The 17,476-nt window shown below is 47.1% G+C and overlaps 4 protein-coding genes across 4 annotated transcripts; 1 reads left to right on the forward strand and 3 right to left on the reverse strand.

The window, feature by feature from the left end:
- Nucleotides 1-235: 235 nt before the first annotated feature.
- On the reverse strand, nucleotides 236-1,385 carry CCR75_006971 (uncharacterized protein). Its single transcript, XM_067965035.1, has 2 exons — nucleotides 425-1,385; nucleotides 236-362 (listed from the first exon to the last, which is right to left on the reverse strand). The coding sequence occupies exons 1-2, from the start codon at nucleotides 1,335-1,337 to the stop codon at nucleotides 265-267; spliced, it is 1,011 nt and encodes a 336-aa protein (XP_067818238.1). The 5' UTR covers nucleotides 1,338-1,385; the 3' UTR covers nucleotides 236-264.
- Nucleotides 1,386-2,860: 1,475 nt separating this feature from the next.
- On the reverse strand, nucleotides 2,861-3,636 carry CCR75_006970 (uncharacterized protein). Its single transcript, XM_067965034.1, has 2 exons — nucleotides 3,135-3,636; nucleotides 2,861-3,072 (listed from the first exon to the last, which is right to left on the reverse strand). The coding sequence occupies exons 1-2, from the start codon at nucleotides 3,506-3,508 to the stop codon at nucleotides 2,952-2,954; spliced, it is 495 nt and encodes a 164-aa protein (XP_067818239.1). The 5' UTR covers nucleotides 3,509-3,636; the 3' UTR covers nucleotides 2,861-2,951.
- Nucleotides 3,637-12,702: 9,066 nt separating this feature from the next.
- CCR75_006969 (uncharacterized protein) lies at nucleotides 12,703-13,469 on the forward strand. The gene is made up of 2 exons (XM_067965033.1): nucleotides 12,703-13,230; nucleotides 13,293-13,469. Exons 1-2 carry the CDS (start codon nucleotides 12,902-12,904, stop codon nucleotides 13,411-13,413), a joined length of 450 nt encoding a protein of 149 aa, XP_067817899.1. The 5' UTR covers nucleotides 12,703-12,901; the 3' UTR covers nucleotides 13,414-13,469.
- A 495-nt stretch (nucleotides 13,470-13,964) lies between these two features.
- CCR75_006968 (uncharacterized protein) lies at nucleotides 13,965-16,967 on the reverse strand (the record flags this gene model as incomplete). The annotated part of the gene is made up of 1 exon (XM_067965032.1): nucleotides 13,965-16,967. The coding sequence occupies one exon, from the start codon at nucleotides 16,965-16,967 to the stop codon at nucleotides 13,965-13,967; it is 3,003 nt and encodes a 1,000-aa protein (XP_067817898.1).
- Between the last annotated feature and the right edge of the window lie 509 nt (nucleotides 16,968-17,476).

Here is a 17,476-nt window from a genome sequence, read left to right on the forward strand (position 1 = left end):
TCATTCCAACCACTATACCGCTTTGTAAATTGTGCTAGAATATTTTTAATCGTCATCGCATCAAACAAAGCTTGATTTTTAGCGAAAACTATCCAAGATATCAGACTGGATGCATCATGAGAAGCAACGCTTCTCTCTCTCCTACGATCTTATACAATTTTACCTCGCGTGCTAAGATGCCGAGGCACTTAAGTAGACCACATAAAGTTCGTGCATAGTTGTCAAGACTCACAAATGACTAAAAAGCTTTACGTAAATTGTTTCTTAGCTGAGCCAAATGACACGAATGGCAACAAATACTACCAATAGAAAGAGAAAGACGGACACGTCGTCGAATGACTTGCGACCTTTGACGAACAATTCTAAAACGAAGCCGTGAGATTTAAGTACACGACCCCCGCTTTATTTTAAGAAAAAAACGCACCTTTTAAAGTTGGGTGACTCATGAACACCATATTCGCCACAAAACCCAAATTTCCTTCTTGCGGGTTTTTTACGTCTGGCAAATCCAGTGCCGACTCGAGTCCTTTAACAGCCGCCGCTATTAAAACCCGCACCAGCACCACCCCCAGCAGTATTGGTGGGTGATCTACAAGTGCCGTAAAGAAAGTCCCCAGATCTGTCATACCTGGCAGCCAAGTAAAGCTACTCGTTTTCGTAGTTTCCATGGCGTGTACTCCCTCTTGTTGCGTCACAAAGTGCTCAAGATTCCGTCGCGTGTCAGGGTCCACTTGTTCGCGCTCAATATGCTGTCGAATCGACGCGATGGACATTCCCTTTGAAAGTAGATCCTGATACGTCACAACGAGGTGATCTGGACCAGCCAGGTTGGCTATAATTGATCGTATGTCCATGGACATCGCGATAAAGGCCGCGGCCGCTACAAGAAGATAAATAATCACTCTTTCTTCTAATACACGCAACTTTAATGCAATCGCATGGCGATTAAACGTTGGTTTAGCCACACAAGAGGACGTCGTTGCCAACTTCGTGGGCCATTCGTGCTCCTCTCCCTCAGTATTCAACGCCTTATTGTTCAGCATCTCAGTCACCATCTTTTCTTTTTGAAGACGTCTATTCGCAGCATCTCGTCGTCGCTGCAACGGATCCACGCGTGGCGGAAATTGGAGCTCACTCTGTGGCACGGCAGCCTCTCCGCAGGACGCCACCAGCTCCTCTACGCCCTCATCTACTCGCTGTTCTAGCGACGATGGCTCATTTATGGCAGATGGAGGTTCTTGCGATGCTATGCTTCCTTTTAGCATATTAAGACGACTCTCGCTGCTCTGCAGTACCCGAGCGCGGCGGGCTTCACGCTTCTGCGCCGCAGTAAGCATAGCTGCTTACGAAAATTATGCAACTAGGTAGCTAAACTTCGCGAATTTTAACACCGGTAATCTTGCAATGTATTGATTCACAAATTTGATTTTTTTCACGAGTATTTTCAATCCTATGGTTGGCAATACCGCCTATACATTGCAGCAAATTAAAAGAAACTGATGGAAGTAGATAATTTTAAATTACTCTTTTTGGCTAATGGTTTTAGTACTTATCAGTAGACCGGAAGTAATTTTTCCGCTGATTTCCCAGTTTATTTGTTCATCGGTTGTGGGGGCCTTTTGTTATCGCCCCCCTTACTACTTCTGATCAATTCCGAGGTGATACTATTTTTACAATGACCAAATATTCAGTGACTTACATTTAAAAGAATATCCCGTTTTGCCGGTTGGCGCCTTGCAAGTATAAGCAACAAAAGTGCCATACGGAGCACCATGATAAGTCTTGTATCTGTCTTGCGCGACAAATATGGCAGAGATCCTAGTGCAAGTTTGCGCGTGGAGGAAAATAAAATTTAAAGCGCTTAAAGATCTAAACATTCCATTTCATCATCCTTTTGAACAGCAAAACAACAGTGTCGTTTATTGTTACAACGTGTAAATCGAGCAAATTCGAGCATACCGGCTGGTGGCATGCGAAAGGTTGGCGCCTCAAGTGCTGCTGAGGATATACCACCAGCAAGGCTGCCCGTTCCAACTCTTCAAATTATATTAAAAAAAGTGCGCGTCTTTCATCTGTCGTCCGCACAATTGACCATCATAGCGACTTGCCAATTTATTTGGTCAGATATCTCGCGTGATCGAATGGTTGGCGCTAGCACGTAAAATTCTGTTCATTAAGCATAAATTGAACGCCATGTTTCGCAAGCAGAATTTGGTGAGCACTCACCGACGGGCGAGGCAAAGTTGCATAGCATCAAATGATTTCTTTTTTATGTGGAATTTTTCGCAATCTATCATGAAATAGAAAGGCTTAAGCAAATCTTGATGAAGGGGTCAAATGTCGAGGTTATGGTCCTTAAAACTTGCGACGTAGTTATAAAGGGGGTGATGATGAGATGAATAGAAGTTGTTAGCGGGCACGCAATGAACAGAGACTAGTTCAGCTGTCAGGTCGGAATGACCGATTCTTGTCGTGTTGCATAGTACTGTATGGCTTTAAAAATATTGCGCTAGAAACGGAGCAACTAATGTCGAGCTTAAGATTTCTTTTTAAGAGAGAGTATAACTCGGGTCGCACGTGTATTCGCATTGTTTATACGTAACATGGGCATATTGCAGTCACCTGTCGTTTGCAAGACTTGCGCCAGTCTAGGTCCAGTTGTGAAGATAGAAGATGAGCACATGAAAAAGCCTTCAAAAAATTATTAAACGGGTCATGAACGGAAGTTGAATTGAAAGTTATGTTTGAGTAAAATATCTGAGGCGGAAAGTTCTAAATTTAATCAGATCGTGAGGCAAATCGCTTTGGAGATACCAAATCGTGCTATTACGCCTGTTTAATTTCAATTGCTACAGAAACGAAAAGGTACATGAAACTTTCGTGTTTGTGAAATTTACACTACTGCGTGTTACACTACTGCCTGTTACACTACTGAAAAAAAGTAGACCAATTTACACGCAGTCGGTCCTACCAACCAAGAACTTGCCATCACTTGATCTCTCACAGCCACATTCGCTGGTCTTGGGGTCTTTGATGCAATCAGTGCCAATTCCGTTGCTTGTACCCTCGTTACTGATCATTAGCATACCAATATTAAAATAAGTTTTGTTTTCTAAAAAGAACCGATTACTTACTCCCAGTGGAACGTCCAACAGTCCTCATTTGCCACCAAATCATTCGAAGTTGGGCCTTGACAAGTGTATGCGGAACAAGTGCCGTACGGATAGCCGTGGTTGCCATCGTATTGATGATCCTGAACAAACACGGCAAACGTCTGTCGTTCGTGCGTGCGGGTATTGTGCGAGCACTCTGCAGCTTGGATGGCTGGAGAAATCGTGGTCGCGTTACAATTGTAAGAACCTGGGCACATGCGTGCGCTGTTTGTTTGGCATGGTGCTAACGTAGCGGACACAGACACGAGCGCGGGGGCGGCAACAAGAGTTAGGGCGATGAAGGAGCGCATTTTAGCTTTAGTAAGTCGTTCAAGGTTATTGTTAGAATGAAGCATGAACTCGTTAAAGAAAACGCGTCAAACGTTCCGTTTCGGCGGGCAAAGCAATACTTTGTCCATTTCTGACAGGCACTTTGCGCTTGCTTTGACACACTTATACTGCAAAGTACTTTTTACTATATAGCTTTTTTAGAGAAAAACATCCGGCGCCCGTCATTCGCTTTTGACAAGCTGGCGGATCTGAGCGCCCACCTGTTTGCTACTTAGCTCGCACTTGGACATAATTAAGTGCTGTGAGCGTATAGCCGATCATTCGGCCTCCCACCTCCACACGTTAAATTTAAATTACTGCGCCAGCTAGCTAGCAAGTCCAAGAGCTCACCGTTTCTTTTGTTGCTAATGTTTAAAAAATAGTACCCAATATTGATTGACGAGACATCTATTACGAACACGGAGCAATCCATCCATTTTTGCTTAGGTAGTGAAACAGGAGAAATGGGTCCATGATACAATGAAAAATAACAAAAGTCAGCATTTTTTTAACGAGGAAACCTTTTCGTATCGATATGTATGTATCTAGCCTATCTCACGGCACACGACAGTAGACGGTCAAACCACTTCCTCGCTGTGCTAGAGTGTGTGCTTAAATAGAGCATGGCCGCATTAAGACGTGCCCGCCTACAGTTTCATCCTGCATCAGTCACCATAGTGACTGTTGGCAGGGGGGGGGTGATGTAACGGGCGGGGTCTATCGTTACATAAGTATTTTTTCCTATAAGAGGAATAACAATAACTATTTCCTTTTTGAGGATTTAAACAAATAAAAACACATTTATATTTGTGTTTATTTTGACTTAAAATATTTCCAATAATACCAAATTTAATATTTTTGATGCAATAAGACATTAGCTGTATTGATTGGTTAGTTTAGTTTAAATCAATCCCGCCAATGGTTTCAAGAAACGATTGGGCGGTATACAAGGAGGCGCCATATAGTTAGGAATTAATATAGTAAGTTCAGTAGCAGATAGAAGATCGTTACGTAGGAAACTAAATATATTTATACAGTTTTACTTTTGCCTAATTCTGATCCATTGATGTACCTTTGGTAGCTAAAGACCCTTAGCTACTTAGAAACCTTCTTCTGTACTCTTGTGTACGTGAACTTTCGAGGCACCCTGCCTTCACTGTAATCAGAGTAAGCTTAACTATTAATATTTAGTACTAGTGGAAGGTCCCCCGTTACATTGTAGGGATTCTTTCCCGATAGACGACTTCTTTTCCAAACAGATTGATATGACCCCGGCGCCTTAGCGACCTACCTTGTAAAGTGTCGTCGCGGAAGCGGTGATCCGACTCCTCGTTCTCACTTACCAAGTAGGAAGTAGTTTCCAGACTGATTTATATTTAATCGTATTAAATATAAATACCTATTTTTATCAATCATTAAATATCTTTTCTGTCGATAACACTAATATGTATGGCGAGCATATATTTCTCTATACCTCGCGAAACAAATGACGCTAGCCGTCATCCCTACTAATGTGAATGCATCTATGTACATCGCATACACAAGGGTGGGTCACAATGTGAACCTTTGGCGCCGCGTATATAAACACAGGTCGCTAGAGTGACTGAGAGAACAAGGCGGCGTGTAAAGCAGCTCGCAGTTCCTCCTTCATCTCAAAGAGATAGAAGGGAGTCCTAGCTGCTTTCACAAAGAGGAAGGAGGAATTGCGAGCTGCTTTACGCGCCGCCTAGTTCGCTCAGTCACTTTAGCGACCTGTATTTACATTCACGGCGCCAAAGATGACACCGAAAAGGGTTCACGTTGGTGGGTCGTCTGCAAAGACGCCTACTCAACCTCGCACTAAGCGCACGCGCCGCGTTAACACGCCGGCAGCGTCTAATGCCTTAGTCGAGACGCCAACAGCTACTGCTGCTGTCACGATAACGGGGCTTAAGATTCCACCCCACCTTAACAGTAAGGATGTTGATCCGTCGCTCATTGTCGACTTCAATGTCGACACAGTTGCCGTCACCTCCTAGTAGTGATGCGGACAACGAGTAATGAGGAAGGATGATGGCGCATTATTGCCCACTTAAACTTCTGTCATTGCTCATAACATGGAGACAGCAACATTTACTTATGCTGTCTCGCCGTCTAAGCTGGATAGCGCAGCAACCATTAATAAGAGCGCTACCCATAGAGGCGCAGCCGCTACTCCGTTAGGTAAACCCACAACGCCTTTTGCTCAGACAATTATCCAAAATGGCTCTGGCATAGAGGATTCTGAGCCTAAAGCTCCGCCGACGACACGTGAATATGCTAGGTCGGTGTCACAAGCCAATCGTTTTGAACGTGGCTATGTGGTGGGTGGCATATCACCGATGCCCCCGCCATCTAAATGGCCTCGTTTAAACGGGCTTAGAGCGTCGCTCCTAGAGCGAGCTCTTCTAGATGCACATAGCTATTACGGCGTCTTTAAATCATGGAGGACTCAGGGAAAATCGCTTGGGCGTATTATCCCAGTCCCGGTCGTGTTGCGTATATAAGAAACGACCGACAAATACGAGGCGAAATTCACGCGCCGCATTCATCCGCATTCCGATGCGATGAAACAGCGGTCGCAACAAAATAATTTTGCCCGCTTGCGTGTGAAAGAAATCATGAGCGATACTGTACATCCTGATTCTTCTCACAGCGCTGCTTCAGCTAGTCAATTTATAGACTAGACAAGAGGCGTCGGCTCAGATGCCTACTTGATGGCGCATCATGGAGCTCATCACAAGGTGACAGCTGATGCCATGAGAGATCATCGCTGTAGCTAAAGCGATTTAGCTTAGCTTTCAGGTGTGACCTTTCGCCCACCAATGTGATCCAAACGCAGGCAAAAATGGTCGTCCTGACTGTAGCTATCTTTTATCTCCGAGGCCAACGAGCTCGTCACGTGGTATGCCTTCATGGCTACCAACATTGACGGCTGAAATTGTGCTTTAGCACTCGACACACTTTCCTGGTGTCTTACCTTGAAGTCTGGTCTGCGCGATAAAGCGTCGGCCAAGCCATTTCGACTTACCCGGCTTGTATTCAATTTTCAAATTAAATTGAGAGAAGAATGTGAGCCATCTTGCCATTCTAGGCGAGAGGTGCGGTGAGTTTATTGCGGTCCACAGTGATGCGTGATCCGTATAAAACCACAAATGGCTCGGTACCCAATAAGTGCACACGAAACTGACAAGATACTTTATTGAAAGTAGCTCTTTGTCATGCACAAAGTAATTCAGTTCCGCAGCTTTCAAATGGTGTGGACTGATAAGAGATGACGCGGTCGACCCCGTCGTTATCCTTCTGCATGAGCCCGCTGCCGATTGCAAATTACTTGCATCGCAGACGCCACTAAAGTGCTTATTCGCGTCAAGCAATGCCAAAACCGTTGCCTCTACAAGAGATTGCTTCACTGATGTGAACGCATCATCTTGTTCTTTGAAACAAACCGATACTGCATTCTTTTTAAGGAATTTAGATAATGGTTTGGTTTGCTCAACATAATCCTTGCTATATTTATGCAAAAAAATAGCGAGCCCTAGGTTTTGACGCAAATCCATCAAATGCCGTGGGATTGGCATTCCTTTACCAATTTTAACTTGTCTGGGTCTGCTCGTACACCAAGTGTACCTACGATGCAGCCCAGCACAAGTTTCTCAAGGACCTTTATAACGCACTTTTGCAAGTTGACGTACAATTGGGCGTCCTTTAAAGCCTGTAAAACACAGCGCCTAAATGACGCTTGTGCGACTCTAGTCATTCAGCCCATCCTCGGCCCGAATATGCACATTTTTTTTGCCAAGTAGTTGGGCCTTTAGGGATGGTGCTGACGAATCACGTAAGCCACGACTCGGTCGAATGTCGCTGGTGCGTTTTTTAACCCTTTGGGCATCACAAGTCACTCCCAAAGCATACCGCTTTGGGGTGCTTACTGCCGTTTTGGCTACATCGGACTCTCTCATGAGTACCGACAGTAGCCATCCTTAAATCGAACATAGAAAAGATAGCTGACTTTTTCTGGCGTTTAACCGAACATCTTCCCGCGGGATTGGCGTTTGCGCCGGTATGATCGCCGCGTTCAGCTTATTGTAAGCGTGAACCAGGCGCCATCCACTTGTGGCTATAAGCACACAGAAGGTCGGGCTGCAGTGAGGCGACTTGCTCTCACGTACATATCCCGCCTTAGCTCGCTTGACGAAGAATTCGTTGACATAATCGACTTGTACTTTCGGCAACTGCCATTGCCTGGTCACCCAATACTTGGTGCCAGATTCGATGTCTATTTCGTGCCCGATGCCCCGGCACTTCTTCTGAAAACACATCGCGATTTTTCCACAGAACCTGAAGAACGGGCTATCTCTTCAAGGCATCCCAGCCTTGAGCAGCGAAATGTTTTTTTGCCCGTTTCGAGGACGCTCTCGTCCATTGTGGACGACGAGCAACAGTCCACCAAGTTCGCTTCTGGAACTGGTGTGATTTTTCGTGAATCTTTCCTTCATTTAATTCGGCAAGGAAGAGATTCAACGACACCTTCGGGAGATTACCGATCTCCTCGACAGATTTCATGACGCGCTGGAGCAGCGCAAAAGAGGATGCCTCCGCTAATTCGTCTTTGACGGCCTCGAACACCTCGTTCGAAGGCCCGTCCTCTTTAATAGGGACATATCCAAAGGTCACTAGTTTTTAAGACGTGCCTTTGATCGTCCTAATCTGTCGGGTACTCGCTCTTCGAGTCTCCACGACCTTTGTACGCACCCTTCCAAGAGCACCAGACTCTAGGGACTGTGCCGGGTCATGCTACGCTTGACTTCCTGTCAGCTCGGCTTTCGGCTCTGTGGAGGACATTCGGACGCATGCCTACTTGTCATCGTCTTTTTCTCTCCCCCAATTTACAAGCTGGGTAGGAACGAGTGACGTTTGACATCCATCAACGCACCATCAACTGTGTACGACACGACATCAGCTGCATAGGCCTCTCGCAGAAACACATTCTTTCCGGTGTCCAGCGCAGAGCTTGCAACTGTGCGTATACCCCAGTCGATCCATGATTAATGTATTGCCAACCATGGCATGCCTTGGATGAGGTCACACGAACTTTCCATACCCAGCACTGTGGACTTCTCTTTACAAGAGAAGTCACGAAAGCTGAAGGCGAGTTCTACCTAAAATCCCTCAGACTTAAGGAGTGCGCCTATCGCTAAACTAACGGTCGCCTTTTCTCGCTTGACATCCTGCGAAAGCGACTCAAACATCGCCGATCTCGGTTTTCAATCCGCGAGTTTGACAAAATTCTGTGATGCACCCGAATCCGCAAGGAGGGTCATCACTCGTTCTCGAGCGCTATAGACCAGCAGGGTTGAAGTCCGAAATTTCGAGACTTCACGGGACTATGCTACCCATTCGTTCGACAGCTTTGAACTAAGGGGTAGCTTCAGAGTCCGCGTCAGTAGGGCATCCCACCCCTACTGCGCTTCTGCAATTCTTGAGCCCTCAGTGGTCGATGTGGAACTCATGCGTCTAGCGCGCTAATTCTTGCCAATGTTCTTAGGAAAGGAGTCCTCTTGCTGGGCATCTTTGCTCCAGCAGGGACCCTAGCATAGCAGCGAGCCATCATATGGCCGCGTTTGCCGCATTTAAAGCAGACCACATCTGCATTGCCCAACTCCATGGGAGTGGCATCTGTCCTCTCGGCCGACGGCTTATACCAAGCTGTCTCCGAGGCACTGTTGTAGGACTACTCCTCAACTAAGGCAATTTGGATTGCCTCTTCCATCGTTGACGGCACCTTTCCAAGAATGGCCTGTCGTGATGGGCCGTGCCGTAGTCCGTTCATAAACGTGGGCACATTAATGTGCTCCGGAATCGAACCTTTGGTAATGGATGTCGACAACGAGCCCATATCCTGCACATATTCTTGCAGGGATCGCGGTTATCTCGATCCTACCGCTAACTCTATCCTACCGTTATCTCTTTCCTATCGTTCGTTGCGCCCCCTTTTCCACTTCTGTGGACCACCATAAAATGGTGGAGTCACTGTCTGACAGTACAGTGCTGGTGAACCCCAAACGCCAGTTCCCGAAGTTTTACTATTTTGTCGGTTCCGGGTATCGAATCGGTGACCTGTGGGATGCAATGCCTTGCCCGACTGAGCCACAAAGCTAATTTTTCCACACACTCTTTCTTTGTATTATTTTTGTCATACGATCCCTTGCTATATTTCCCCTATACATGAATATGCATAAAGCGCAACGCTTTCGATGAACACATCAATCTTCAACAAGGATGTCAAGCGAGAAGAGGCGACCGTTTGTTTAGCGAACGGCGCGCTCGTTAAGTCTGAGGGAGTTCAGGAAGAACTCACCTTCAGCTTTTGCGACTTCTTCTGTAAAGAGAAGTTCACAACAATAGGTATGAAGAGTCCGTATGACCTCATTCAAGGCATGCTCTCCACGAGCTGGGAAGAAATTGGTGATGTGTGACATCCCGTCAACGCACCCTCAACTGTTTTCGACAGCACATCAACTGCCTACGCGTCTCGCAGGAGCACATCGTTTCCGATGTTTCACGTATAGTTCGCAACTGTGGGTGAACCCCAGTCCATCCATAGGATGCAAACGCATCCTACGTTTTACGTTGGTCGGCTCCGCCCATTCCATCAGTACGCGGCTTCTTCCGAGGACGGATCTGACCACCCTTTTCAAGAATCCCTATAAGATTCTTGTGATCGGGAACCAGATTCTCATGATTAACCTGGAGTTTATCATGCCGGGTCCGAATATCCTCGAAACTGCGATGAGCTAATGACAGCTTATCACGAACAGCGTGATATTTCCGTTCGTACTCCAACATCGAGTACGCAGTCTTCGAACGGTATTCCAACCGCTCGATATGGTGAACTTGCACCGTCTGCTCCAACAAGCGACGCTTGCAGAGCTCGTGGTCAAGTCTTTCCTCCAAATCATGGAGGAAGTGATCGATTTTGTCGATATTCGACATTAGATCCGATACAAGGTTCGGATCTAATTTTCTCTCCTCCACCACAACCACTGGTGGGCTCCCACGGTAATCAACGTTTCCTTGTGGAACGTATCCAGAACCACCGTGATGTGAAGGGGCAGCGGACGAGTTATCTTGTTCGCTGGCGTGGTTATCCACCTTCACATGACAGCTGGGAGCATCGTTCCCAGCTGGTTGCTGACGTTGAGGGCCTTGTCCGTCAGTGTGATGAGACCCATCCGATGGTTCAGAAGGTCCATCGAAAATCACGCGCCCATGGCGCCTGTAAATCGCAAAACGTCAATCGCATCCCGCATCTCAAGAGAGATGCGAGACCTTCCCTAGGGCGAAGAAAGCGAATACACATCCCTTTTTACCCATTCCAGTTGTCTACACAACACGGACAGGGATCACCCCACGTGAGGCATGGAAGCCCAGCCTCACGTGACAACCGATGCAATTTATACTTTGCACCGGTTGGAGGTCGTTTCTCAAACTTAACGCGATTCGCATTAAGTTTTTGAAGCCAGGCTTCGCGTCCAATGTCTCTTACATTGCGAATGAATGCGCTCCAAGCTTGCATAAGCGAGACTTTATCTCGCTTATTGTTGCCACTAAACCATCGATGCTTAAGAAAAGCATCGAGATAAAATCTTCCTCAGCGCGGAAGTTCTTCGCGCTGGGATCAAGGCCATGTAGCTTTGTCGCAATAAATAAGGGATATTTATTGTGTGGAGTAGTCTCTCCAGAAAAGCTATTGATTAGCCGTTCTGGCAAAAGCCACGGCTTCTTCTCATGGGCGAGATGATACATTTTATAGTCTTCACTCCCCTGTGTGGTACCCACTGAAGCAGGGGTACCACAAGAAGTTTTATTACGATGGCTTACGCCATCGTCATCACCTTGCACATAACAGGTGCAGGTGACCGTACGGGAGACGGAACGGGCGATGAGGGATCATCCTCATCGTCGGAACCAAAATGACTATGTACTCGTCGATCAGAATGAGCCCTCTCATTCGAAGGCTCATAGTCAGCCGCCTGAAGTCTATCAGGCGACTGCTCTATTCTCCCCGAGTCGGCCATTTCGTCTGACTCGCATTCTTAGTCGACGTCCAAAGAGGGGTCGCGTTCACGTGGTGAATCACCACCTCCTCCCGCAACATCTAGTGTTGTGCGATAAGAAGATACTACGGCAGACGGAACGTCTGCCGCAAGAGACAATAGTGCGTCACCCGCGGCTGCATGAACCGCAGACGAATGCTCCGCACAACCAGCACCTCGCATGGATTTATTTTTCATGCGATGGAATTTAAATTGATAGTTCCGACAAATCAACATCATTTTTAAATTAAGTGGTCACATGGTGACCACTCCATCAAATGACAGTCATATATTGTCGATTAAGGGAGGGGTGATGTAACGGGGTGTATCGTTACATGAAATTTACACTTAAGGTTGTTAATTTATATATTATCTAAAAGGTAGAGAATATTTGGACAATATTACTTTATATAGTAATGCTGGGAAATCTTATCCATAAATAGGTATAAGCCCGTTATATCAATATATCCCGCAGACTAATCAGCTGTAAACGTAAACAAAGAGAGAGAGACAGATAAGATTTCAATTGCATGTTTAGTATTAGTTTATAATTAAGTTAGCATTAACAGATAGAAAGAAGAAGAAACTTAATTATATGAATACAGTTTTCATTTGACCCTCTTTAAGGTAGTTTCTTAAAGAGTAGTCTTCCTCTGCACGTAATAGTGTACGTGAAGTGACGTAAGACACCACTCGCAACTGAAGCAGTGCGAAGTGGATTTGTACTGAAGCAGTACAAGTCGTAGTGCCCCGTTACAACATCTGTCTAAGCAATAATCACGTCTTTTTAGCTTTCGCAAATATCTCGTTACAATTTACACATTCCTTCATTCAGAAGATGCCTTACTTCTACCAATCCTGACGATAGTGCCAATAAGAGATTATAGCTACATGATTAATTAGCTCCAGTGATTTCTGTTTATGAACTTGGCAATAAAAACATTATTCGCAACTTTATTGTTGCTTGCTGGTGTGGAAATCTCGATTCGACGAAATCGTGGCCGGTCACATGGTTCGGTATACCTTCATAGCCTTTACTTGTTCTATTACGAGCTAACGAGCAACAATTGGGCGTCAGCTTGTAAACAGCGAATGACGGGCGCTAAAAGTAATTTTTTAAAGGTTTAAAGCGAACCAGCGCTCAATTGAAGCAGTCGTGCGCGGTATCAGTCTACTGGCGCAAAGCGCCTGTCTCAAATGGACAAACGTATTGCTGTGCCCGTATCGAATGATGCGGCGCGTTATCTTCCACGAGTCCATGCTTCATTCTTTCAATTGCTTTGAACGACTTACCAAGCTACAATGCGTTCCTTCATCGCCCTAACTCTTGTTGCCGCCCCCGCGCTCGTGTCTGTGTCCGCTACGTTAGCACCATGCCAAACAAACAGCGCACACATGTGCCCAGGTTTTTACAATTGTAACGCGACCACGATTTCTCCAGCCATCCAAGCTGCAGAGTGCTCGCACAATACCCGCACGCACAAACGACAGACGTTTGCCGTGTTTGTTCAGGATCATCAATACGATGGCAACCACGGCTATCCGTATGGCACTTGTTTCGCATTCACTTGTCAAGGCCCAACTTCGAATGATTTGGTGGCGAACCAGGACTGTTGGACGTTCCACTGGGAGTAAGTCATCAGTTCTTTTTAGAAAACAAAACTTATTTTAATATTCGTGTGATTATGATCAGTAATGAGGGTCTAAGCAAAGGAATGGGCACTGATTGCATCCGAGACCCAAAGACCAGCGAATGTGGTTGTGAGAGATCAAGTGACGGCAAGTTCTTCGTTGGCAAGAAAGATTGCGTATAATTTGGTTAGTGTAACACACTATAGTGTGACTTTTACGAATACGACTTTAAAAACAATGCTTTCTCGAAAATCACATTTTTTGTATCGATCGCCAACAGGGCTGATTTTTTGGAGCTTTCCGTTTATAATATTATTGAGCACAATTAATTCTTATAGTCGTGTCCTTGGAGGCACTTCGTAGCCACGTTCAAAGCTAAAAAGACTAAATATTCCAAGCATTGACACCCTAGAAATCTTATGTGAAAGACTTGTCTATTTGCACAGGTCTACAAAAAGAAACTGTTGGTAATTATGGCAATCGTGGGTTTCATCCCGACACGAAATAGAAAAAAACACTTCTTCTTTTCGGACAAACCCGCAATAAACCTTGACTCTCGTAATGCAAGTCGAAAAGTTCCAAATCACCAAGAAATTGGTATCTACAACAGCAGCATAGCTCCTTCCATAGGGCACTTTGATAGCGTGTCCGAGCGACGTGAAAGTCGGTCGTAGGCCATTACCGTGCATGAAAACGAGTGACGCCGTGAAGAAAAGAGTCCTACAGACATGGCTCACTCATAGTCTGACAACGGTGGACAGCTGCACACGAGGTAACGATCTCCGTGCACATTATCAACGCGGCCAACGGACGGCCAGAATGTCTTATTCTTGCCACGCTGTTGCCACGGGGCGGGGAAGGCTGCTTGTTCGCGCGAATACTTGCGGTCCCACACCTCAGCCGTGACCTGGTCGACCGTGTGTGGCGCGTGCTTGAGTGGCGAGTCTTTCACGGCAATCGCGCCCGTGGCAACGTCTTCAATCTCGCGACGAATGATAGCCAAAGCTTCACAGAATCGATCCATTTCCGCCTTGCTCTCGCTCTCCGTCGGCTCAATCATGAGCGTGCCCGGCACGGGCCAGGACATGGTCGGGCTATGAAAGCCAAAGTCCTGCAAACGTTTGGCCACGTCTTCTTCTACGATACCAAAGTCCTTGAAACGCCGCACGTCAATGATAAATTCGTGGGCACACGTGCCGTTAGCACTGCGGTAGACGACTTCGTAGTGTTTCTCGAGCTTCTTGGCCATGTAATTTGCATTCAAAATCGCAATACACGTCGCCTGTTTCAATCCGTCCTCTCCTAGCATGTTGATATACATCCATGGAATTGGCAAGATCCCAGCACTACCAAAAGGCGATCCACTGACCGCAGATTGCGTTTTCTTGACAGTGTAGCTCCCTTCTCCGCCCGTCCGAACGACAGCGTGGCCTGGTAAGTAAGGAGCGAGGTGCGCCGCCACGCCAATCGAGCCAACACCAGGACCGCCGCCTCCATGGGGAATGCAGAATGTCTTGTGCAGATTCAAGTGGCACACGTCTGCGCCAATGCCTCCAGGATGACACAGAGCCACTTGAGCATTCATGTTCGCACCGTCCATATACACTTGAGCTCCGTGGGAGTGAATGAGCTCGATCATGTCCTTAATTCCAGGCTCAAACACACCAAACGTCGATGGGTACGTGATCATAAAAGCACTCAAGTTCTCCGAGTGTTCCGCAGCCTTGGCGGCAAGATCTTTTCGATCTACATGCCCATTCTCGTCGGACTTGACAACAACCACCTTCATCCCAGCCATGACAGCACTCGCAGGATTCGTGCCGTGAGCTGACACGGGGATTAAACACACGTTTCGATGGCCTTGGCCAAGCGCACGCTGATACTCGCGGATCGTCAACAGTCCCGCGTACTCGCCTTGCGCTCCACTCTGTGGCTGCGTCGAGACGGCACTAAAGCCCGTTATCACCGCTAATGAGTGGTTCAACGACTCAATCAATTCGCGGTACCCCACGCTCTGGTCTTCCGGTACAAATGGATGAACATTCATAAACTCGGGCCACGAGATCGGTGCGAGCTCCGAGACAGCATTTAGCTTCATCGTACAGCTTCCAAGTGAAATCATCGATCGATTTAGTGCCAAGTCCTTGTCTTCAAGTTGTTTCAGATACCGCGTTAACTCCGTCTCGGATCGATACTTGTGGAACACACCGTGGGTCATGTACGCCGTTGTGCGGCAAAGTCGTTCCGGAATACTCTCTTTCTGAATCGCTCGAGCCCGAGCACTTAGTGCAAGCTCGAGATCCAATGGCAAATCATTTTCCTTAGCGCCAAACGCCAGTAACAACGTCTTGAGGTCCTTAAAATCCACACTCTCGCCCACAGACACTCCCACGCACGTGTCATTAATCACACGCACATTCACACCACGTTTCGTCGCTTCCATCGCCACGTCCGCGGCACATCGACCAGATCGAGTGACATCAATCCGTATTGTATCAAAGAATGCCGAATTTGTCACGTCACAAAATGGCGCATACGCTTCAAGTCCTGCCACCAGTGTCGACGCGTACAAATGGACCCTCGTAGCAATCGCATCCAGTCCCGTAGGTCCGTGGTAAATCGCATACGCCGCTGCCATGTTTGCCAGCAGCGCTTGAGCCGTGCAAATGTTGCTTGTCGCCTTGTCTCGACGAATGTGCTGCTCCCGTGTTTGCATGGCCATGCGCACAGCAGGCTCGCCTCGTGCGTCTCGAGACACGCCAATGATGCGTCCAGGCATCTTGCGATGGTACGTCTTTGTCGTTGCCAAGAACGCCGCGTGCGGTCCTCCAAACATCATGGGGACGCCAAAGCGCTGAGCGGACCCGAGCGCAATGTCTGCGCCCCACTCTCCTGGAGGCGATAGCTTCGTGAGACTCAGTGGATCTGTTGCGACAGCTACAACGAGTTTCGACGCGTGGGCGGCCGTGACAAAGGCTCGGTAATCCGTCACGACACCAAATGTCGAGGGATACTGGAGCAAGACGCCACTAAATTGCTCGTCCGTGAGGTCGAGGTCGGTCTCGGGATGGCCAATTATGAGCTCAATCCCGACGTTTGCGGCCCGAGTTTGCATCATGCCAATCGTCTGTGGATGCGCGTCTTGATCAACAAAGAATTTGCCGCGTTGGCCTTGAAAATGGCCATGTGCCATCGCCATGGCTTCAGCAGCAGCAGTGGCTTCGTCCAGAAGCGACGCGTTGGCGTATTCCAAGCCTGTGAGGTCCGAGACTAATGTCTGGAAATTTAAGAGCATTTCTAAACGCCCTTGCGAGACTTCGGCCTGGTACGGCGTGTAACTCGTGTACCATCCGGGGTTTTCGAGGAGATGCCGCACAATGGGTGCGGGTGTGATGGTGTCGTGGAATCCCATGCCAATAAATGACTTGAGCGTCTGATTCTTGGTTGCGAGTGTCTTGAGCTTTGCGAGCGCAGCGCTTTCGCTAAGGGGCGGGGGAAGATTCAACGGCTCAGTGAGACGGATCTCCGCGGGCACTGTGGCGGACACAAGGTCCTCGATCGTGTCAAAACCCACGGTCGAGAGCATCGCGGTGATGTCCTTGGCGGACGAGACGCCCAAGTGGCGATGCAGAAAGCCATCGGATGGCGCGTAGCCACTGGACGTGGCCATGGCACGCGCCGTTGCGGCTCGAAGGAGCGTCCCGCGACGAATGGACAAGATGCGCTGGAGGCGCATTTAGAGGGAGCGAGTTGATGTTGATCTCGTGGGAATCTAGGAGTGATTGTCGATGCAACAAGGAGTTCGCGCGCATCCAATCATTGCGGGTCAAGTCATTAACGTTCGTTGCTGTTCTTGGTCGCATTTATGTATCCGGATTGAGTGTTTAATTCAATACGATTGGATTAGTTGCTGATCAGATATGTGTGATTTCGTTAATAGGAATTAGGCCTGGCCTCAATTATTTGACCTTAATTCTAACAACTTCTCTCGCTTTTTATAAAGCTGTTTGAAAGGATTATACAAAGAAATTAATGTCTAATGAACATCGTAGCCATTCAACTTTTGGGTCGTGTCTGGTGGTTAGGGGAATCTTTGCTGAAATATCATGCACAACTAGCATTCTAAAGCTTATATCCTCAAACCACATGAATAAATTTAATCACGGGGTGTATCGTTACATGAAATTAATACTTAAAGGTTGTTAATTAATATATTATCTAAAAGGTAGATAATATTTGAAGGAT

The sequence above is a fragment of the Bremia lactucae genome, linkage group LG9, assembly GCF_004359215.1.
Source record: "Bremia lactucae strain SF5 linkage group LG9, whole genome shotgun sequence".
Classification (NCBI taxonomy): Eukaryota; Oomycota; class Peronosporomycetes; order Peronosporales; family Peronosporaceae; genus Bremia; species Bremia lactucae.